Consider the following 22,240-nt stretch of genomic DNA (forward strand, 5'->3'; position numbering starts at 1 on the left):
GAGGGTGTCCCTGCCCATGGCAGGGGGGTTGGAACTAGATGATCTTTGAGGTCCTTCCAACCCAGACCATTCTATGACTTTATGGATGGGGTATGGATGAGTTTATCCAAGGGCTGGTGGACACGGAGCACAGTCCAGGAGTTTTCCCTTATCAACTTTTTTGGTCCATGCTCCATCTGCGCTGGATGCTCGTGTGTCCTCAAAAGTGCTTCTCCAAAGATGCACATAGAGCAAGGATATGAACCAAAATCAACCCATCTGGGCTGTTGGCATCACGGTGCTTCCACCGACAGCATCCCTCAGCCTGAGGTCTTCCATACCCGACAAGAGGGGGGGTTCTTGCAGGGACAGACCGAGTGTTTTGGGAGCCGCTGAGCCATCGATGAGGAGGAGGCTGTGAGGCAGCTGGAGGGTAGGCAGAGGAAGGCTGGGCAGGGGAAGGCTGCCACCTGGTGTCCATGAAAACCTCTCCAAGCCATAAAATGGGACAAAATCCAGATCTGCATGCGCATCTTAAAACACAGGTTCATGCCCCCATGGGGCAGTCCTCCAGGGTGGGAAAACCACCAGCAACTCAACCCAGGTGGAAGGGGGAAGACCACAGCAGGCACTTGGAAAGAGGAGACCATCACGTCCCAATGGGCTGGTGAAAATCACCCACAGACAGTGGAGAAAGTGTCCTGCAGGACATTTTTCCCACCTCCTCTGATATAGCAAGCCACAATTAAGAAAACCAAGAAGCAACATGACATGCACTGCACTGACTGAGCTGGATTTCTCTTCTCCTGAGCCCCCCCCCCCCCACTGCAGATAGCTCCCGTGCTTTCCTGGGCCAGGGGGACATCGCAAACAGTGTCATGGTGAGCTAATTTGGTGGCATTAATAAACATCTCATCCAAGTGATGGGTAGGAGATCTGGACCTCTCCTCCGAAGGTTGAGCTAATTAATCTCCTACCTTCCTCCTCCGGTGTCAGGCTTTCTCAGAAGACCACTGCCGGCCCTAATTAAAAGGCTCTTCAACATGAGTGTACCCTGAACACCAGCCATATTTTGACAGCGATAATAATCACAGAAATCTCTTTGGTACAATAATAATAATTTACTCATATGCAAGAAGAAGGGTCCCAGGAGGAGAGGGCAGTAAGTGGTGGAGAAATGAGGACTTGGAGCCCTCGTCTCTTCTGGCAGCTGATATTGGGCAAAGGAGGAACATGGCCCTGCTTCCTACAACTTGCTTTTCTCTGCCTGTTGACCATGCCTCTGTGAAAAGGCCACATTTAGTCCCCCAAGGACTGAACCGTAGACATTCCTCAGCCAAAAGCTGCCCAAATATCTCAAAACTGCCCCAGAAACACAGTCTGCTATCAATCCTCCAAATGAGCAGCCCTCAAAAGCTCATCTGACCTCCCAGCATCTTCAGGGAGCTGAGAGCTTTGCTCCATGCCCACCCAGAGCTCTCAGCACGTTCTTCTCCAGGGCCGGATCCAGTTTTTTAGGGCCACCCTCAGTTTTGCTCTTCTCAAGTCTTTTTTCCTTCACTGGATGTGGGCATTCAAAAAAATGAGCCCAGCTCCCAGGAGATGCCCCTGCAAAACTATTGTCCTTGGCCTGATGAGTTCCAGATGTTCCTCCAGCTCCTGGGCTGAGCCTGGATGTTCCATGGGGAAAAACCACTGACCCAGATCCTTGGCTGCCCACAGTGTCTCCTGTCATGTCCATGTGGAAGAAATGATGGTGAACAGCCCCAGTTTCAGATCTGGCCTTGGGGGACAAAGCCAGGCTTGGATGGAAAGTGGTGTCTGTCCAGCTTCGGAGCTGCCACCCAGAGTTTACGCTGCAGAAAGCAGCAGCAAGTGCTTCGGTACCCAAATGCTTCTTTCACACCTTGGTCTTGCTTTTCTCTAAATGTTTTTTAGCTCAACCCAAAGGTGTTTGAAAGGGCAGCCCCGCAGGCAGAGAAATCGTTTCTCCACGCAAGGTGTGCTGTGGCAGTAAAAATAAAATAATCTCACCTGAAAGGAGGAAACCTACGGGTCACCCCTTTGGTCCAAAGAGTGGAAAAAATAGAAAAGGTAAGAGAAACAGCAACAACAACAAAAACCCTCCTTGCTAGAGGCGTCAGCTGAAAAATTATATTTTTCAACAACTACATTTTTTGCTACTGAAAAAAATCCCGTAATGATTCACAATGACCCATCCAACGAAAACCAGGAGCACCGATGACCCACCCGTCAGCTTTCAGCATCCTGCTAACAAGCTTAAAAGCGCTGGTGAGGAGAAGAGTTTGGCCACAACCAGCTTGAAGGGAGAAAACAGGATCTTGCTTTCAGTGGAACAGTTGTCTTTGCTGAAGGTAAGTGCCTTTTCCTCCCTTCTTTGCTCCCAACCTCCGAAGAAATTAAACCAGTTGCTTGCTGATAGGCAACTAAAAGTCTGATTTTCAGCAAAGAAAGGGTGGGAGTTTACTCCCCCTGAACTGCTAAAGCTTCCAGTAAAGGTAAGAAATGTAAAACTAATTAATCAGCTCCTCTGACAGCTGCTTTTCTCAGCAGCTAACGATCAGGAAAGTTCTCCAGCACTCTGGTGATAAGCTGGACAGAAATATTTCAATATTTCAATATTTGAAATGTTCCATTTTTCAATATTTCAAGACAGAAGTATTGCTCCTAGACAGAAAAGGGGAGGTTCGGGATAAAGTTTATCGCAATGAATTGTATCTTCCGATTATACGAAGCCGTTCTTGCAGCTGTGTGCCTGCGCCTGAGCAACGCCAGGCGTGCTGATAGGCAGTTGTGAGGATGCAGTTTTCACATGTGCCCACCAAAACGCTGCCAAAACGCCTGGGAAGGAGGTTGTCTCATGCTGATCTGTCCCATGCCACGCTGCCCGGGTTCCCGCAGGGGCTGGGGGGGTCAATGGCGATGGCAGCCCTGGATGTTTCTATCTCAACTTCTGCCTTCTCCAGAAAGACAAATGCAGGTCGCGTGGTGGCTCTGCGTCTCCGGGCTGGTGGTTGCTGTGCTGATCCCAGCAGGGTGGCAGATGGACTCCAAGGACTTGGATGACATGGCGAGGTACGGGGCACGTGGTGGAGCTGGCCCAGGGAGATGGCCGGTGCGGGCAGGGGCTGTCGGAGCAGCTCAGCCCTCTCCGGTACCGTTGCTGTCAGCTCTTCCTGCTCCAGAGCTGTTGCAATGTGCCTGTTTCTCTTGTATTTATCGGTACAAGCTTCCTCCTGGCTCTCTACCAGCCCGCACAGGGAAACTACCGTGTCCCCTGCCACGATTTCTCGCCTGTGTTGGACCTGGGACGGGCTGCACAGGGACATGCTTTGGGCACGGTGCTAAGCCCTGCTCTGCACTGGCAGCCAAATGGCAGGAAAACCCTTTGGGGACCTTCTGCCAAGCTGGATTTGTGAAAGGGGGGACCCCAACATCAGCTCTCGGTCCTGGAGCTGGAGAAGCTTGACATAAACCCTGCGGCAGCATCATCCTCCTTCCATGGAGCGGCAAAGCAGGGACCAGGGTGGAGACATGAACCCAGTGGAGCCGAGCAGGACATAAGGCAAATATTAGGATAGGATATTGCATGTCTTTGATGTCAGGACCAACCCTGGTCAGGCTTGGCAGACTCCCCTGAAACTGAGAATTATTTTTATGCATTATTATCACTGTTCTGAAGGAAACTCCACACAGTAAAGTACTTTGGAGGACTCGGCTCGTGCCCTGGGGACTTCATGCAGGGATGGCACAGGATCCTCATGCCACGATGTGCGTTAAACCACATTTTCTTCCCTTGTCCTTCTCTCCCGCACAGATGGCAATCATATGAATCCCAAAGCACCCAAAGCTTCGCGTCCAATATCAAGCGACACTCGGAGGGCACCTTCACCAGTGACTTCACCCGCTACCTGGACAAGATGAAGGCCAAGGACTTTGTGCACTGGCTCATCAACACCAAGCAGTACAGGTAAAAAGGGGAGAGGGGAACGGGACCACGCTGGGAAATAACCTCCCACCACGCCATGAGCCCCCACTCCCAGTCATTAATGCGGTTTCAGTTTTCTCCTGGGTGTTTGCTTATTTTTGGCAGCTCCACAAAGAGGTACCTGAAGGAGGAGCCCCACAGCATCCCCTTCCCAGCTGCATTCCCACCGCTCATGTAAGTCATCCCAAACAGCAAAAGCAGAGAATTAGAACCTAATAAATGACTAATTTTTAAAACGTAGCCACAAATCAGTGGTTTCGGTGCAAAGGCAGATTGAGGCTCCCTGCGACTGTTGCTGCTTCTCGTTTTCGTTGGCTCACATGGATTCTCTGGTGTTTATTTGCCATCAAGTAAGACAAGGCAACAAAACCTATTTGCGGGGAGAGGACGTAACAGCGTACAATAGGATGAGGCTGTTTTGTGGTCACTGTGCTTTCTTCTGACATTTTACTCTTCATTTCAGCATTGACGGGGTGGGATCATATAGGGGCTGTCATGATGTTTCGGTCTTGTCGAAGCACAGTGGCTGCTCCTTTGCAAACGAGAAAATCACCGCTGCTCTTTCAAAGCTTCTAAACTGATTTTAGGGGGAGTTTCTACCTCGTGAAGCTGTTTGGTGTTTGTCTGCTTTTTAATTCGAAGGTACAATTAAATGGGAAATCAAGGCATCAGCTTTCCCTCTCCACTGTCGGCAGCGATCCGATGCTCTACGGGAAGGATTTATCCATCGAACGCAGCCACGTTAACCCAGTCGTTGTTTCCCAGTCACCTCCTCCTAAAGTTGGCATCCACGAATCAGCCTTCCCTTCAAACCTGGATTTTTTCGTCTTCATCATCTCTGTAACTGCTGCCATGGGGCTGCAGGTCCTGCAGCTTTCCCTAAATCACAATAAACTGCAGCTTTCCCTAAATCATAATAAAACCTGTGCTAAATGCGGCAGCTGGTTTCTGGCTCCAACATTGTCTCCGACATTTCCGCGCATCCCATCGGGATCCCACGTGCTGCTGGTCCCAAGGGCTTTCAAGGCACTGAGCTCAGACCCCGGCATGGCTCATTTTTCTCTCAATTCCTCGAGTTTTAGGTAAAAAGGCAATCAGGGTGCGCATGACTGACCCCACAGACCTGTGCCAGAGGGGATTTTGAAAAAAAAATTTTAAAAATACTATATAAAAGATAACTAGAACCTCTATGGATTTAATTTAATGCTAATTAATTGTATTGCAAATGGTCCAAAACCCCACAAAAACGCAGGAGGAGGAACTGCTCGCTCTGGACAGGACGATTTCCATCCTGCACCAGAACCTTCATCCCCCTGTTTCTGAAGTCCCTGTGCACCCCGGGGTCTGGCAGAGGTGGCACTGCTGTCCTCTGCCTCCTGCAACACAGAGCTCATTGCTGCTGCTTGCACAGACAGAGATATAAATCAATAAATAAAAATTTAAATTAAAATAATAGCTAAAAAAAAAACCCTATAAAATACACCCCCTAAACCTGCTACTTTCAAACCTGTCCCCAGTCAGCTGGTGCCTGACCCAGAGCCACAGGGAGATGGATTTCCCCCAAATCAGTGCTGCCCAGTCCCCCAGCACCTCCAAACCCCTCTTAAAAAGCTCCAAACACGCCTCCGGCTCCTCTCCCCCCTTCAAAAGACACGGCAGCGCCACAGCGAGACACACGAAACATCGATTGTATTATTTTCCCATCCCGTTCAGGGGGTGACAGGAGAAAAATCAAACACGGACCCGTCAGGCACCAGCAATGCTCCACGGACGGGAGCCATGGGACAGCGGCACCGTGTTGTGTTGGTGGAGTTCCACAAAATGGACATAAATCGAATTTAAGAAACACACACAAAGTTCAAAGTGATAGATAAATAAATCATTATTATCAAAGTGATAATAAATGCTTGGTGGATTCCCCGCCTCCTCGGTTTTATTTACAACACAGAAACTTTCCAAACTAGATCACCTCTTACAATAAAATAAATATATTTCAGCACCTCCAAAATGAAAGTAATTCCTCCATTTCTACACGCAGCACACTGGGGGGAAAAATACACTCGGAGACAAAGAAAAGAATAAAAATACATGCCACCATCTTATTTATTACAACCTTTTTTCCCCATTAGGGCTCCCCATGTGCTTCATTTCAGGAAACATTTTGCAGAGGCCACGGGAGATGTGCGGAGATGTTTCAAGGCCCCGAAGATGAGGAAAACACCCATCGCCCATCCATGGGAAGGGGGTTTGCTGCCAACTGACGCGTCTCGGGTCACTTCCAGGATTTTTATTTTCCCTCAGTCCAACAGCGACTCCAGGATCACCCGTGGAAGGGCTCCCCCACCCCAGAATTCCCCTCAGTCACTTCGGTCAGACGGCGCCACATCCCGGCGCCGCGCGGCTCCTCCCGAGGCGGGAAGCGGCGGGAGCGGAGCGACGCGCCACGAGGCGGCAGCCGCGGCGGGAGGCGCTGAGGTGGCGGCCATGTTCCTCCGAGGGGCTCCGCTGCGCTCTGTGCCCGGCGAAACGCTGAGGGCTCCCACCGAAACGCGCAGCCGACAACTCATCTTGGACGTCCCAACCAGGGCAAAAAGCTCTTGGCTACTACTCTTCCTCACTACCACAGAGCCAGGGAGAGGGGAAGAAAGCCAAAACAGGCCCGGAGATGGCTCTTATCTCAACTCATCTGTCAACAGAGTAGCCATGGCCCTGCCAATCTCATGGTACTGATGGCCTTTTCCTTGTGGCCCAAGCAGAACAAACAGGAACCTGGGCAAGAAAAAATGAGGGAGAAGAGCGTGCACTTGCTTAAAGGGCACCCAAAGAAATCCTGGCGAGCTGCCAACCAAGAGCGCGGCTTGAGAGGGGACACAGAGGCTCAACGACTGCACGATGAATCTGAAATTCATGCAAACAAATCTCAAATTTAATTTTTGGGCCAACTTTTGTTCAAATTGGCCAATGGGTTTAAAAGCCACAGCAGGGAAGAGAGAAACGAAGGCGAGGAGATGTGAGTGGGAGAAACGGCTTGCTCCCACTGGCCTGGTTCTCTTGGGAACTTCCGTCAGGCCCAAGAGGAGGACAGCTGGGGTCAGGCGGACAAATGCCACGATGGGCTGGCAGAGGAAATCCAGCTCTCCTACGAGCACGTTGGATGCTTCAGCCCCGGCGGGAATTTTCTTCATGAAGTGCAGCTCCGCCTGGGCACAACAAGTGATTTTCAGGCGATTACCCCAAAAGCAAAGCCCACAGCGCTCTGCAGCACGCTCTGCAGCCGAGTCTGCAGGAGCAAATCTGGCCCTAAAGGCGTGAGAAAGCGACGAGGGTCTCACCTTGCTTAAATCCACAGTGCTGGTCTCATGGTTCACCTCAGTTTGAGCCTCTGAAGTGAGTGTTTGGGCTGGCAGGAAAGAAACACACTCAGAAAGACGGTCACGGAGCAATTAGGACACTTCACCTTTGGCAGGACAAGCTTAATGGGGACAAAACCCTGCAGGTTCCTGGTGCCAGTCCTTGGCAGAAACCCCCACCTGGCTTGTTGGCAACGTGCAGGTCTGACTGCCTCTTGCTCACATCAGCTAAAGAGAAGACAATGTCAAGAAGGTTGTTGCTTTTCTCCTTCTGATGGTGATGCTTCTTCAAAAGAACTTCTCGAACTTTTGCCCGCACACACTCATCAAATGCCGTCGACTGTTCTTGCTGGCCCAGGATCGTATCTGGATCGTATCACGCAGGACACCCTAACACAAGCTCAGTCTTGCTTCACATGACATTTTAATTCAGTTCAGCCTTTGCAGCCAAAGCAAGAATTTTCTTTTGCTAAAAAACATCATCAAAGGTGATCATCAAGGGTTTTTTGATAAAAAACATCATCAACATACATCACTTAAAAACAGTGAGCGACTTCGGAAGAAGGACCTGCCATCGGGGCAGGGTTTGATTCAGGAGAGAAGGGCACCAGGGCGAGCCCAACTCGGCCGTTCCCAGAGGGACGCGGTGCCCACAGTACCTGCAATCTCTTCAATGCTGTTGGCACAAACGTCCAGCAGCACCATCCCGTTGATGATGAAGCTCTTCAGCTCCAAGAGGCTTGCATGGACAGCGTGGCCACGTAGGGCTTGCTCCAGCGCTCGCCACCATCTTCCACGTCCTCCTCAAACTTCAGCCACCTGCGGAGATGGAGTGCGATCAGCGCCATTGCAAGAAAACAGCCGCAGCTCTGCAGCCCCTCTGACGGAGCTGCACGGTGGCAGGAGGAGAAGGCTCCTCACATCAGCAGCTGCAAGAGCTTCGTGTCCCCCGTGCTGCCAGCGCATGGACTGCTCTCCCACCGCACCCGGCAGCACAGACTTACCTTGCTGTTTCCTTCCACTCGGCACCTTCGCCCTCTTTCACGCAGATGTCATCCAACTCGGTGAACAAGTCGTGAGGAACGTGCTGCTCATGCTCCGCACTGCTGATGATGGACTGCACCCGCTGGGATGGGCTGTCTGGGGGCAGAAGGCAAAGCGTTCCTCAGGGGTCAGTACTGGAGCCGGTGCTGTCTGACACCTTTGTCAGCAACATGGACAGTGGATCGAGTGCACCCTCAGCAAGTTTGCTGACGAAACCAATAGTGTGGTGTGGTGGATATGCTGGAGGGAAGGGATGCCATCCAGAGGGACCGGGACAGGCTGGAGAGGTGGGCCTGTGCAAAACTCATGAAGCTCAACAAGGCCAAGTGCAAGGTCCTGCACGTGGGTCGGGGCCATCCCAAGCACAAGCACAGGCTGGGCAGAGAATGGCTGGAGAGCAGCACGGAGGAGAAGGACTTGGGGGTGGTGGGTGAGGAGAAGCTCAACATGAGCTGGCACCGTGCGCTGGCAGCCCAGAGAGCCACCCGTGTCCTGGGCTGCACCCAGAGCAGCGTGGGCAGCAGGACGAGGGGGGGGATTCTGCCCCTCTGCTCTGCTCTCCCGAGACCCCCCTGCAGTGCTGCCTTCAGCTCTGGGGGCCCCAACAGCAGAAGGACATGGAGCTGCTGGAGCGGGGCCAGAGGAGGCCACGGAGCTGATCCGATGGCTGGAGCAGCTCTGTATGGAGACAGACTGGGAGAGTTGGGGCTGTTCAGCCTGGAGAAGAGAAGGCTCCAGGGAGACCTTCCAGCACCTCCCAGTACCTAAAGGGGCTACAGGAAAGCTGGAGAGGGGCTTTGGATGGGCGTGGAGTGACAGGACATGGGTCAATGGCTTTAAACTGGAAGAGGGGAGATTTCAATTAGGTAAGTACGATTTTTACAGTGAGGGTAGGGAAACACTGGCACAGGTTACCCAGAGAAGTTGTGGATTCCCCATCCCTGGAAGTGTTCAAGGCCAGGTTGGATGGGGCTTTGAGCAACCTGGTCTTGGGGAAGGTGTCCCTGCCCATGGCAGGGGGGTTGGAAACAGATGATCTTTAAGGTCCCTTCCAACTCAGACCTTTCTATGATTCTCCACTGGGTCTGTCCAGACTTGCACAGAGCCATGGATAAGGAGAAGCATCTCTTCCAGCTCTGCATAAGGACGGGCTGCCTTTCTTCCCCATATTTCCATTTTTAAAGGCAGGATCCTTCTAAGAAAGATAAGCCTAAATCCCTTATGCATCTAAATGCCATAAAAAAAAAAAAAAGGAGAAACTATTGGAAAAAGAGAGTCTTGGTAAATAATACCACTTTTCCTGGGAAGAACAGCAAGCCACGTAAACTAGACATGTGGACCTGCTTGCAGAAGACCCCAGTGCCCACGTAGCCCCACAGAGTTGAGCAAACGCCACGGCAGGACTTACAGTGGTAGCCCCGCTCCGTCGGGGCAGAGTCCTTCTCCCGTTCCCGTTTCCAGTGCTTCTGGCTGTGGGGTCGGTGGTGCCGGTGGCTTTGCCTCACCAGTGGCAAAGGCATACCCACGGGCAGGGCCCGCTGGCCTGTGAAAAAGCGGATTCGCTCACTTTCAGCACTGCAGCAATGTTTGACGCAGCTGGTACCTCGCGAAGCCACGCTTAAATCCCGGGAGGAAAAAACAGCTTCTCTTAACACTGTTTGCACGGAATCTCCTTTTTTCCCAGCCTATTTTACTCAAACTTTGCAACAACAAAGGACAGAGAGGGATTTTTGAGTGTCCTGCCTCAGTTTACCTGAAGTGTAACAGACGCGTCTCGGGTCACTTCCAGGATTTTTATTTTCCCTCAGTCCAACAGCGAGCCCAGGATCACCCGTGGAAGGGCTCCCCCCCCGCAGAATTCCCCTCAGGCACTTCAGTGACTTCCCTTCACTTCAGACGGCGCCGCGCGGCTCCTCCCGAGGCGGGAAGCGGCGCGAGCGGAGCGACGCGCCACGAGGCGGCAGCCGCGGCGGGAGGCGCTGAGGGGCACGGGCGTTGCCACGGCAACGGCGCGCGGGGCGGTGTTGGGCGGGAAGCGCACCGCCCCCCGCCCGCCCCAGAGCGCTGAGGTGGCGGCCATGTTCCTTTCTGTGGGGAGCAAAAAACAAGAATCAGAGCATCCCACAGCACAAGAGCAAGGACAGCATCACACGTCAGACTCAAACCCTACTCAGGGTCAACTTCTTAAAAGTTGAAGCAGACCTGACCTGAGCTCAGGTCAACTTCTTCAAAACTTGAAACAAGTATCAGTAACAAATCAGCATGTATCCAGTCTTCGTGCAAGCACCTTGCATGAACATCTGGCAGGAGATCAGACAAAGTGGATTTCCAGAGCTCACGCGAAATCTAATTCTCAAGAAAAACCAAACCCACAAATGAAAAGAGGACAATTGTGTTCCTTGACAGGTGAATGTCTACCCCGGCAAGTAAGACGGGACTCAGCCATCCCCGGCAGCGCATCAAAACGATTCGTTCCCCCACCAAAGTGCACTTCTACATTGCTCAAAGATTCATTTGCTGCTCCAAGAGATCGCTCAGCTCAGCTGTCCTGGTGTTTGCTCCCTGTGCCATCGTTAATCCAGGAGAGCATCCCGCCACACAGACTGACATTGTCCTAGTAGATGGTGAGGAAGTCAAGCTTGCTGTGCATGTGCACGGGGTAGGTCTCTCGCAGGTGTATCAGCTTCATTACAGCCTCATAGATGAAGATGGCGCAGATGAGGAAGGCGAAGGCTTCTTCGGTGAAGCGGGTGACGTAGCGCACCAAGCAGCTGGCGTCGGTGGCCACCAACACTATGCAGAAGAAGGCAGTCCAGAGCCCGATGCACGCCCGCAGAGAGAGATAGGAGAGCGTGTAGTCCCTGGGAAACCAAAATCAAACAAAGGTGGAAAGGCCAGCAAGAGGCTCCCAGCCAGCCATGCCTTCCTTCGAGGAAAATGAGGAGCAATTTAGGAGCATGTCAGGGCTGCAGATGGTGGATGCAGTTTCCCTGTATTGCTACAGACAGCCCCAGGGCTGCAGGACAGGGTGTGGACCTGCAGCAGGAGAGGCCAAGTACTTAATTATCATTATTTAGCAATTACCTGGTGCTCACACCTCAGAAGCTAATTGAGGTCAGGTCCCTGCTGTGGAAGGTGGTTGCCCTGACACTGAAACTGGCTGCTTTGGCACCCAGTCACCTGCTACCAGCCAGCTGGGGCTTTATAATGAATTTAAACTGCAGGGAGGGTGGTTCCTCTCACATCTAAGCCATCACCACAAAAGGAGTGTCATGGAAATTATCCATTTCACATGAAAAGCTGCTACTTTTTTCAAGAAAATCATCAAAACTCAAAAAGATTTCAGCAAAAAACTATTTGGATCTTTAGGCAAAACAGATTTCCACTTCCAGCAAAAATCAGGCTAAAAAGTGCCTGGTTTTGCACTCAGAGGGAACCAAATCTTCCCTCCTTCCCAAACCAGAGAGATCTGTCACATCTTCCTTCTGCAGCCCATCTTGGGCATCCACATCCTCCAGGTTTCTCCTTCTGCTGCTGCTTCACTTTAACCCTAAAAACCCCAAACGACCCCATCCATCCTTTCGAGACCGCTCTGCTCTTGCACCATCGCCCACAAAAGCAGCAGCGCGCCACGTCTGGGACACACAAGACAGATGAAATCTACGGCACCACTGACAAAAACAGAGGAAAAACATCTTTTCTCCAGCACGGCGCCTTCTGAAGGCACTCGCAGCACTCGGCCGCGGCAGCCAGCCTTACTTGCAGAATTTGTAGAGGATCTTCTCAAACACAAGGACGGGTCCTGTGCTGCCGAGGATGGTCAGAGGTTGGCCAGCAAATAGGGAATACACCACGCCAGTCATGGATGCGCCCAGCAGTGACTCCATGGCACCCTGTTCAGGGAAGAGAGGCAGCAGTGAGGAAAGAAATCAGTAAGGGGGGAAAAACAAAGCAAATTCACTGCAGCAAAGACTTTGGCGTGAGGTTCAGCCTCCCCCATGCCACCCCAGAGAGAGAGGTGCTCACTATGTGGCCGTCGGTCGCCTCCCCCAGCAGCCCCCCGAAGGTGATGACGGGGGACATGCAGGCACAGTAGAGGAAGAGGAAGGACGCCAGACACTGCAGGCTCAGTCCATCCCGAAAGTCGCTCTGGAACCACGGGGCTTTTCGCTTCACATCTAAGCCATCACCACAAAACAGGACGTGTCATCATCTTTATTGTATTCAGTTTACAGATTGTGTATAGAGAGAGAGTATATATTGTATACACCTATATGGTATTCCTTTCTTAAAAGAAAGCAAAACAAAACACTTTCCAAATCGGGGAAAAAATCCCCAAACCTGCACTTCTGATCACAGCAAGTTTCAGTCTCCAGACGTGATACCTGCAGGACTCGCTAGATGGCACATGGTCACAGGAGATGGCCACCAACAACCTCCAAAGGCCCTGTAGAACCTGCAAGGATGAACCTGCCACGGCAGTTTGCACGGCAAAGCATCTCCCTCTGCCCATCCTGCTGTGCTCCGTGGACGTGCCAGTGGGATTTTGGGGAGTTTTCTCGCTCGTTGGGAACATTCAGCCCGGCCACGCTGCCTGTAGCTCTTCCAGAAGCGCCATATTGGCACCCCCGTTCCAGTTCATCCTCAAGTCATCCTTCACATGACACTCCTTTTGTGGTGATGGCTTAGATGTGAGAGGAACCACCCTCCCTGCAATTTAAATTCATTATTAAGCCCCAGCTGGCTGGTAGCAGGTGACTGGGTGCCAAAGCAGCCAGTTTCAGTGTCAGGGCAACCACCTGCCACAGCAGGGAACTGACCTCAATTAGCTTCTGAGGTGTGAGCACCAGGTAATTGCTAAATAATGATAATTAAGTACTTGGCCTCTCCTGCTGCAGGTCCACACCCTGTCCTGCAGCCCTGGGGCTGTCTGTAGCAATACAGGGACACTGCATCCACCATCTGCAGCCCTGACATGCTCCTAAATTGCTCCTCATTTTCCTCGAAGGAAGGCATGGCTGGCTGGGAGCCTCTTGCTGGCCTTTCCACCTTTGTTTGATTTTGGTTTCCCAGGGACTACACGCTCTCCTATCTCTCTCTGCGGGCGTGCATCGGGCTCTGGACTGCCTTCTTCTGCATAGTGTTGGTGGCCACCGACGCCAGCTGCTTGGTGTGCTACATCACCCGCTTCAGCGAAGAAGCCTTCGCCTCCCTCGTCTGCCCATCTTCATCTATGAGGCTGTAGAGAAGCTGATACACCTGCGAGAGACCTACCCCGTGCACATGCACAGCAAGCTTGACTTCCTCACCACCTACTAGTGGGTTTTTTTCCTCCTAAAAGGCCGCTGCCCCAGGCCAGGAGCTCAGGGCTGCACCTCCATCGCCTTTCCCTTACGCGTGTCTTGGCTTCTCTCCTCCCAGCTGTAAGTGTGAGGCACCAGCACATCCCAGCAATGAAACCCTGCGTTTCTGGGAGAGCAACAAGGTCAACGTGTCTCGCATCGCCTGGGAAAACCTCACGGTGACTGTAAGTGCTCTGAGCCACTGCTCCCTCCTGCCAGGGCCACGGGGTCCAGGGGCGTTGGCATGGTGCAAAAGTCAGAGCCCTTCGGGTGCCGATGGGCTTTGAACTGTTCTCGTGCTGGTCTGACAAGACGTTGCTCAAATCTAACGTATGGTTTTGACCAGCTTGGTCCTGGGAGGGAGAGTCCAGCTTGTCCCCAGCGTGGTGGGTGATAACTGTCCTCCTCACGCCTGTTGCAGGACAGTGTTTCTGCCAGGAGCAAGGTTAAGTGGGTGGTGTGATTGCTGTAGAAGTGGGAGGACTGAAGTTGGTGCCTGGAGGTTGTAATTGGCTCCTTAATTGGTTCCTGCCCCTCCAGGCCTTGCTCGCTGACTCAGTGCTGTCTGTAGGTGCCTGCACACCCCTGCATGGCTGAGCAGCCTCTTGGGCTGCTGCTGCTGGAAGCAGAGCCCAGCCATAGGATGGGGGGCTCTTTTGGACTTCTTCATCCCCTCTTGGCTGTGTCCTTTGAGCCCTCCACTGGGAAGGGACCATTTGTCTCTTCTCCTTCCCTGTGATGGTTGTCTTGGCCTTCCTTCCCCATTCCCTCTTTCTCTCTCCCCAAGAGTTTCCAGCGTTTCCTTCCCCTCTGGTGTCTTCTTCAGCCATGGTTACCTGCCATTCAAGCAGAGCGTGTGCCGTGGGTGTGGGGTATGGTGTCCCACCACATCTCTCCCTCTGCTCTCCTCTGTGTAGCTCGATGAGTCACTTGTTCAGCTGCTGTTGCTCATTAAATACAAATTTCCAATGGCAGCAGCAGTTACACAGTCATGGATCTTGGAGCAAGATCCTCAAAACCCCCGAGTTATCTGAGGTTTCCTTGCTGCATGTGCACTGCCTTTGTGTCCTGATGCTCTGTTTCTCCAGGAATGTCGGTATTTGCACGGAGAGTTTCAAGGACCTGCCTGTGGACAGAACGGCCCCTACGCACCTAATGTCCTCTTCTGGTGCTGCATCCTCTTCTTCTCCACCTTTGTCCTGGCGAGTTTACTGAAGAAGTTTAAAACCAGCCGTTACTTCCCAACCAGAGTAAGTAGAAGATGGTGGCCAGCAGCAGTCTGCACTTAAATTTCCCAGAATGGCTTTCCCAGAGCACTAAGCAGGATTTGCCACCACTTGGTCAAGCTGGAAGACATTCACCTCATAGGCCAAGCTCTCCCATCTGCTTGGATGTCCCTCACTTGTCTCCATGAGTGCAAAATGATTGTAGCGTTTCCCACCTGCCTCGCGACTGCCCCAGAGTGATTTTTTGCTCAGGCAGTGGGAAATCAGGTCTTCCAAAGTTTGTTGGTTTTTTTCCACCTTGGGTACATGATGTACTCAAGGGGAGAGTCGATTCACATGAGGAGCTGCCAGAGAAGAAGACACTCTTGTTTCCTTTTGAGGAATAAATGATGCCTCAGTGCCGTATGCCCACTTTAGCTGTAATGTGGCTGTGGTGGCAGACAGCTGCTTGCTTATTTTTTTCAAAGTTTTGGCAAGGTTTGAATTACACCAACCCTTTGCCACTTAGTTCACCTTTTTGTATTGTCTGACACCAGATCTCACAGGGAGAAACACAGCAAGAGTATCTAAGCGAGGGGTTTGGGTGTGTGTCCTCAGAGTGGTGGGGTCTTGTTAACTGGCCTCAATGCTGTTGACGTCCCTCACTTTTCTGTCTCGTGTTACGGCCCCGTTCACGATGCCCCATTCAGCTCTGGTTTCTCGCCCCAGGTACGGTCCACAGTAAGTGACTTTGCTGTTTTCCTCACCATTGTCATCATGGTGCTCGTGGACTTCATGGTTGGGATCCCATCGCCGAAGCTCCATGTTCCCGATGTATTCAAGGTAACGAAATGTTTTGGCCTGGAGCTGGTTTCACCCCATGCTCATGGGACTTTCTGGGGATGCCACAAGGTGATGCCGGGGCAGGACAGGGCTGAGTCTGGAGGAGATGCTGGTGGTGTGACCATCTCCTCTTCCACTGCCAAACAAGGCATTTCTTTCTGGAAATGAGAAGCCAGCCCCAATACTAGATACCTGCAGCAGAAGTATCTGTAGATGTTTCCAAAGAGGACACTGGCACTGCTGAAGCCCAGAGTGACACAAAGCCAGGGCTGGAGGGGAAAATCCAAGCCAGTGAAGTGGCTGGGCTGGGAGCTGATCTGGATGTGTGTGCTTTGTTGCAGCCTACCAGAGACGATTGCGGGTGGTTTATCCACCCCATAGGACCCAACCCTTGGTGGACGGTGTTTGTTGCGCTCATCCCAGCTCTGCTCTGCACCATCTTAATATTCATGGACCAGCAGATCAGTGCTGTTATTGTGAACAGGAAGGAGCACAGGCTGAAGGTAAGGGGCTGCAAGAGATGACCCCATCCCCAGCCCACTCCAGGCAGCCAGTATGGGGAGAAGCTCCTATTCCAAATGCTTTGGGAAGACATTGGTTTGGGACAACGTCAGTCTGTGTGGCGGGATGCTCCCCTGCATTAACGATGGCACAGGGAGCAAACGCTAGGGCAGTTGAGCTGAGCGATCTCTTGGAGCAGCAAATGAATCTTTGAGCAATGTAGAAGTGCACTTTGGTGGGGGAACGAATCGTTTTGATGCACTGCCGGAGATAACTGAGTCCTGTCTTACTTGCCAGGGGTAGACATTCACCTGTCAAGGAGAACAAGTGTCCTCCTTTTATTTGTGGGTTTGGTTTTTCTTGAGGATTAGATTTCGTGCGAGCTCTGGAAATCCACTTTGTCTGATCTCCTGCCAGATTTTCATGCAAGGTGCTTGCACAAAGACTGGATACGTCCTCAGTTGTTTCCTATACTTGAGTTTTAAAGAATTTGACCTGAGCTCAGGTCAGGTGGTCTTCAGCTTGGAAGAATTTGACCCTGAGTAGGGTTTGAGTCTGGCTCGTGATGTTGTCCTTGCTCTTGTGCTGTGGGATGCTCTGATTCTTGTTTTTTGCTCCCCACAGAAAGGATGCGGGTACCACCTGGACCTTTTCATGGTGGCCGTGATGCTTGGGGTGTGCTCCGTGATGGGGCTGCCCTGGTTTGTGGCTGCGACCGTCCTGTCCATCACCCACGTGAACAGCCTCAAAGTAGAGTCGAAGTGCTCAGCTCCAGGAGAACAACCCAAGTTTCTGGGGATACGAGAGCAGAGAGTCACCGGCTTGATGATCTTTGTGCTCATGGGCTGCTCCATCTTCTTCACTGCTGTGTTAAAGGTAAGAGAAAAAGGCAAAAGGTGAGCCCACCTCGAGGTGTGCTCAAGGCAAGCAAGGAAGACAACTGCTTTAATTTGCAGGTGTCTTCCAGGGCAACCCGTGTTTATGGGTTTCAATTCCGCGTCTTCAGACCAGGACATCTGCTCTCTTTCAAACAGGCAGCACGTTACCAGTTGCAATTTGCTCCCCCAGATGCCTCGCAGCAGCCTTTCCCAGTAGCTAAACACACTGAGATCATCCCCGTGGGCTTCCTTGTGTGCTCTTCCCACAAAAGAATCTCATCTCTAGGCTAGAAGGAGGCACGTTTCCTTTGCGTGTTGCCACAAGAAAACACAGAAATGTTTGTCTGCCGTCACAGAACGTGGCAGACGGTAGCCTGGGTGAAATGGCCTGTTTTCCTCCCACCTTTGTGGAAAATAGGATTGTTCTGATGAAACGTAACTCAAAAGTTCAGCCTAAAGCAGAGCATCAGCTCACCCACAGGCATAAAATCCCGAATGGTTAAAATCCCACACATCTCTTCTTGCCTGTGGAAGAGACAGGTGGTACTGAAAATGTCACTTAAAAAAATTAAGTACTGTCATTTTTTTTCCCCCAGTTTACACCAATGCCTGTGCTTTATGGCGTCTTTCTCTACATGGGTGTGTCGTCGCTCAGAGGCATTCAGGTACGGACTCTTCCAGCCTGCAGCACGTTGGGTGCCTGCTATTTCGGCTGTGAGAGCAGGAAAAGAGCAGTGGGATGGGAAAAAGCTGTCTGAAAGGAAGCAGGGAAAATACTGAGGTGGCAACTTTTCCCTTTTATTTTGCAGTTCTTTGATCGCTTGAAGCTGTTTTTGATGCCGGCAAAACACCAGCCGGATTTCATCTACCTGCGGCACGTCCCCTTGCGAAAGGTGCACCTCTTCACCGTGATCCAGCTGATCTGCCTCGTCCTGCTCTGGGTCATTAAGGTGTCCCGTGCTGCCATCATCTTTCCCATGATGGTAAGAGCCGGTGCCGCTCGGCAGCGGGATGTTTTCAGCGTTGGAGGGAGACGCGGCATCGTCTCTGGCCCCATCGCATCTTCCCTCTCTTGTTTCTGAAGGTTTTGGCTCTCGTGTTTGTCCGGAAAGTGATGGACTTCTGCTTCTCCAAGCGGGAGCTCAGCTTTCTGGATGACCTTATGCCAGAAAGCAAGAAGTCGGTTGATGTTGAAAATCAGGCCAAAGAAGAAGAGGTAAAGCTTGCCGGGTGCTCCGGGTGGGACATCCCCCTCGGGCGGTTGGATCGCCTGTTTCTGTCACGTCCCTGGAACAGGCAGGGAGAACCGTGACACGCGAAGCAGCTCCTCTCTGCTGGGGAGGTCCCACAAACGGGGCTGAACCAGCAGCGGCCGGCAGCTCTTCCACTGACGACGCTCTCCCTGTCTCTCTTCCCAACCACCCCCGCGCCGCCATTCTCATGTTTAGGAATCTGGAGTTTGAAGGAGCGCACAGTCCACCGCGTCGCCCCTCACCGGCTGCTCCCAGCGCTGCCGCCCCTTCCCAGGGAACGGCTCCGGCACGTCCCGCAGCCTGAGGCCTGGACGGCTGCGCGTTTCGGTGGGAGCCCTCAGCCTTTCGCCGGGCACAGAGCGCAGCGGAGCCCCTCGGAGGAACATGGCCGCCACCTCAGCGCCTCCCGCCGCGGCTGCCGCCTCGTGGCGCGTCGCTCCGCTCGCGCCGCTTCCCGCCTCGGGAGGAGCCGCGCGGCGCTGTCTGAAGTGAAGGGAAGTCACTGAAGTGCTTGAGGGGAATTCTGCGGGGGGGGAGCCCTTCCACGGGTGATCCTGGAGTCGCTGTAGGACTGAGGGAAAATAAAAATCCTGGAAGTGACCTGAGACGTGTCTGTTACACTTCAGGTAAACTGAGGCAGGACACTCAAAAATCCCTCTCTGTCCTGCGGGGATAAAAAAAACGCAGCAAAATAGGAATTTGGACTTTTCAAGATGGACGCGGGGAGAGGAGGCACCTGATTCAAAGAAACTGGGCAGCCAAGGAGCCTGTTCAGCAGGTGTCCTTTATGGCAGGGCCGGGCAGCACTGGGGATCGTTCCACCACGAGTGCTGCGCCAGAGCCGCAAAATCGTAGCGGTTATATGTGTGAGAAACGAGCCCACGTAAATCATTTTCAGTAGTTTATTCGGAGACAAAGTCAGTGGAGCAAAGATCACAGCACTGGGCGCGTGACCGTAGCCAGAGGTGCCGACACAATCGTCGGGGTGATTTATACTCTAATCCGTTACATACTCATAAATGTTTTTACATATTCATTATTATCTCGGGGGACGGGGAGGAGATATTACAATTAGTATTTACATAAGTCCGCCTTACTCCCCCCTCCCACCAGTCATGCGCAGTTTGTCCTGGTGGTCGTCCCGGGGGTCGGTGTGGATGAAGTCAGGAGTCTTCATCAGCGTGAACTTTTCACCATGGATGAAGTCAGGAGTCTTCATCAGCGTGATATTCTGCCCCCCCCGGCCCATCCCCGGTTCCAGCTGGCTTCAGTCCGTCACTTTCTTATCTCGAGTAGGGAGTTTACCGTGCAGTCCCTCAGTTTCTTACCTCTGGTAGGGATTTCACTGTGCTCAAAGATTTACAATGTACTTTCCACCGCTCTGGGGGATTATGTCTATTTTTATTTTTTTTATTTTAACTGTAAGTGACCTTGTTATGCAGTCTTAATTAACTCTAGGCGAAAGCAAAACTTTTTAACCACTTCCTTCTCACATATGTTCCACCATCATACTGACGTGCGGAAACAGACACCACAACTGCGAAAGTTGCCCAGTAGGTATGTTTATTGCAGCGCTGGGTGCACGGGGGATCGCTCCACCACAAATGTGCACACCTGCCGTGGCAGTTTTTCTTGTATTTATACAGACACACTCATAGCCCCCTCCCCAAAAGGGCAGTCTCTCCCAGGAGATCATTTCCATAGCCCCCACCTCAGGCTCCTCCTCGACACGCCTCCTGGTGGTGGTGGGCAGGGGTCTTCGGGATGAAGGCCGTAGGTCTTCCTCACTGTGTGTTTTCACTTCTTCCCTACAATTCCTGTTTTGGCTGAGCTTGCAGAGCCAAACCATTTCCCAGCCTGGCCTGGCCTTGAGTGGACACCCAGTTGTCTCCTACTTGTCATTGTTTGAAGACAAATGTTAGTTCTTGTCAGTCCTTATCTCTCCTCTTTGGCTTTTCTTTCTCCCTACGGGTCACGAGTTACAACCTTGCCAGCGTTTATTTTGTCTCTCTTACCGGCCTTCTTTTTGGGTAGTTGGTGTTTCACAGCAGGGATTAGTATTTGATACCTTCTAACATCTCACAGAGCTGTTTCACTGAGCTATGCATTTCCCAGAGTCTTGTGCCTATTCTTATACCTGTCCATAGAAATAACAGCTAATATAGTTTTATATGGTCTTATACCTACTCCTATACCTATCCCCCTATCAATACATATTCATGTCACTCATTCCTAAAGCAAAGCACAGACTTTATCAGAAAAGCAATTTGTGTTTTAAATCCACCCCAATGCTGCTTACACCTTTCACCCCGGCAGAATGCAGCGTTTACACCCCATTGTTCTATTCTGGACAGTTTTTGCTCCAAACAGAGCTGTTTTCTCTCCGTCTCCGAAGTATTCCAAGCAGGATCAGTCCTGGGGGGGCTGCTCCTGAGCTGCTCTCAGTCAGGGCTGCCCTGGTGTCCGGGGAGGATATGTCCCTCTGACTGATCTGGACATTCCATCATCCCCCAGACCCGTGTCCGACTTGAGGATGAGAGTCCTGAGAGAGCTGGCGGATGTCGTTGCCAAACCCCTGTCCATTATCTTTGGACAGTCTTGGCTCACTGGGGAAGTTCCGCTGGACTGGAGGCTGGCAGGTGTTACCCCCATTTACAAAAAAGGGCGGAAGGAGGATCCGGGGAACTACAGGCCTGTCAGTTTGACCTTGGTGACGGGCAAAGTCATGGAACAGGTGATCTTGAGTGCTATTAATGAGCACATACAGGTTAACCGGGTGATCAGGCCCAGTCAACATGGGTTTATGAAAGGCAGGTCTTGCCAATCAAACCTGATCACCTTCTATGACAGGGTGACCCGCCTGGTTGACGAGGGAAGGGCTGTGGATGTAGTTTTCCTTGACCTCAGTAAAGCCTTTGATACAGTTTCTCATAGTGTTCTGGTTGAGAAACTGGTAACTGCTGGCCTGGACAGGCACACCCTCCTTTGGGTTAAAAACTGGCTGGATGGCCGGGCCCAAAGAGTGGTGGTAAATGGGGCTAAATCCGGCTGGAGGCCGGTCACCAGTGGGGTTCCCCAGGGCTCAGTGCTGGGTCCAGTTCTGTTTAACATCTTTATCAACGACCTGGATGAGGGGATTGAATGTGCCCTCAGTAAATTTGCGGACGACACCAAGTTGGGAGGCTGTGTCGATCTGCTCGAGGGTAGGGAGGCCCTTCAGAGGGATTTGAACAGACTGGATCGTTGGGCTGAGGCCAATGGCATGAGCTTTAATAAGGCCAAGTGCAGAGTCCTTCACTTGGGGTGTAAAAACCCCAAGCATCGCTACAGGCTCGGGGAAGAGTGGCTGGAGAGCTGCCTGGTGGAGAAGGACCTGGGGGTCTTGGTTGACTACCGGCTTGATATGAGCCAGCAGTGTGCCCAGGTGGCCAAAAAGGCCAATGGGATACTGGCGTGTATCAAGAACAGTGTGACCAGCAGGAGCAGGGAAGTGATCCTGCCCCTGTACTCGGCACTGGTGAGGCCGCACCTGGAATATTGTGTCCAGTTTTGGGCCCCTCGCTTTAAGAGAGATATTGAGCTCCTGGAGCGAGTCCAGAGAAGGGCAACTAAACTGGTCAAGGGGCTGGAAAATAAAACTTATGGGGAGCAGCTGAGGGAGTTGGGGCTGTTTAGCCTGGAGAAGAGGAGGCTGAGGGGAGACCTGATTACAGCCTACAAATACTTGAGAAGGGATGGTGGGGAGGTGGGGGAAGGGCTCTTTACATTAGTGTTGGGTGACAGAACAAGAGGAAACGGGCATAAGCTTAGTCAGGGGAGGTTCAGGTTGGATGTTA

At 52.1% G+C, this 22,240-nt stretch overlaps 3 protein-coding genes across 3 annotated transcripts; 2 read left to right on the forward strand and 1 right to left on the reverse strand.

Annotated features, from left to right (window-relative positions):
- Positions 1-2,974: 2,974 nt before the first annotated feature.
- On the forward strand, positions 2,975-4,166 carry LOC147525932 (exendin-3-like). The gene is made up of 3 exons (XM_086630751.1): positions 2,975-3,075; positions 3,818-3,970; positions 4,094-4,166. Exons 1-3 carry the CDS (start codon positions 2,975-2,977, stop codon positions 4,164-4,166), a joined length of 327 nt encoding a protein of 108 aa, XP_086486877.1.
- Positions 4,167-10,996: 6,830 nt separating this feature from the next.
- Positions 10,997-12,792, reverse strand: LOC147525933 (electroneutral sodium bicarbonate exchanger 1-like). Its single transcript, XM_086630752.1, has 4 exons — positions 12,768-12,792; positions 12,409-12,560; positions 12,142-12,275; positions 10,997-11,243 (listed from the first exon to the last, which is right to left on the reverse strand). Exons 1-4 carry the CDS (start codon positions 12,790-12,792, stop codon positions 10,997-10,999), a joined length of 558 nt encoding a protein of 185 aa, XP_086486878.1.
- Positions 12,793-12,803: 11 nt separating this feature from the next.
- LOC147525934 (electroneutral sodium bicarbonate exchanger 1-like) lies at positions 12,804-20,935 on the forward strand. The gene is given in 13 exon segments (XM_086630753.1): positions 12,804-12,826; positions 13,456-13,601; positions 13,604-13,700; positions 13,804-13,909; positions 14,813-14,974; positions 15,659-15,772; positions 16,114-16,275; positions 16,898-17,149; positions 17,748-17,816; positions 17,961-18,134; positions 18,236-18,367; positions 20,096-20,177; positions 20,919-20,935. Coding segments are annotated over 13 exon segments (1,536 nt in total).
- Positions 20,936-22,240: the final 1,305 nt, after the last annotated feature.

The sequence above is a fragment of the Tauraco erythrolophus genome, unplaced genomic scaffold (assembly GCF_009769465.1).
Source record: "Tauraco erythrolophus isolate bTauEry1 unplaced genomic scaffold, bTauEry1.pri scaffold_48_arrow_ctg1, whole genome shotgun sequence".
NCBI lineage: Eukaryota > Metazoa > Chordata > Aves > Musophagiformes > Musophagidae > Tauraco > Tauraco erythrolophus.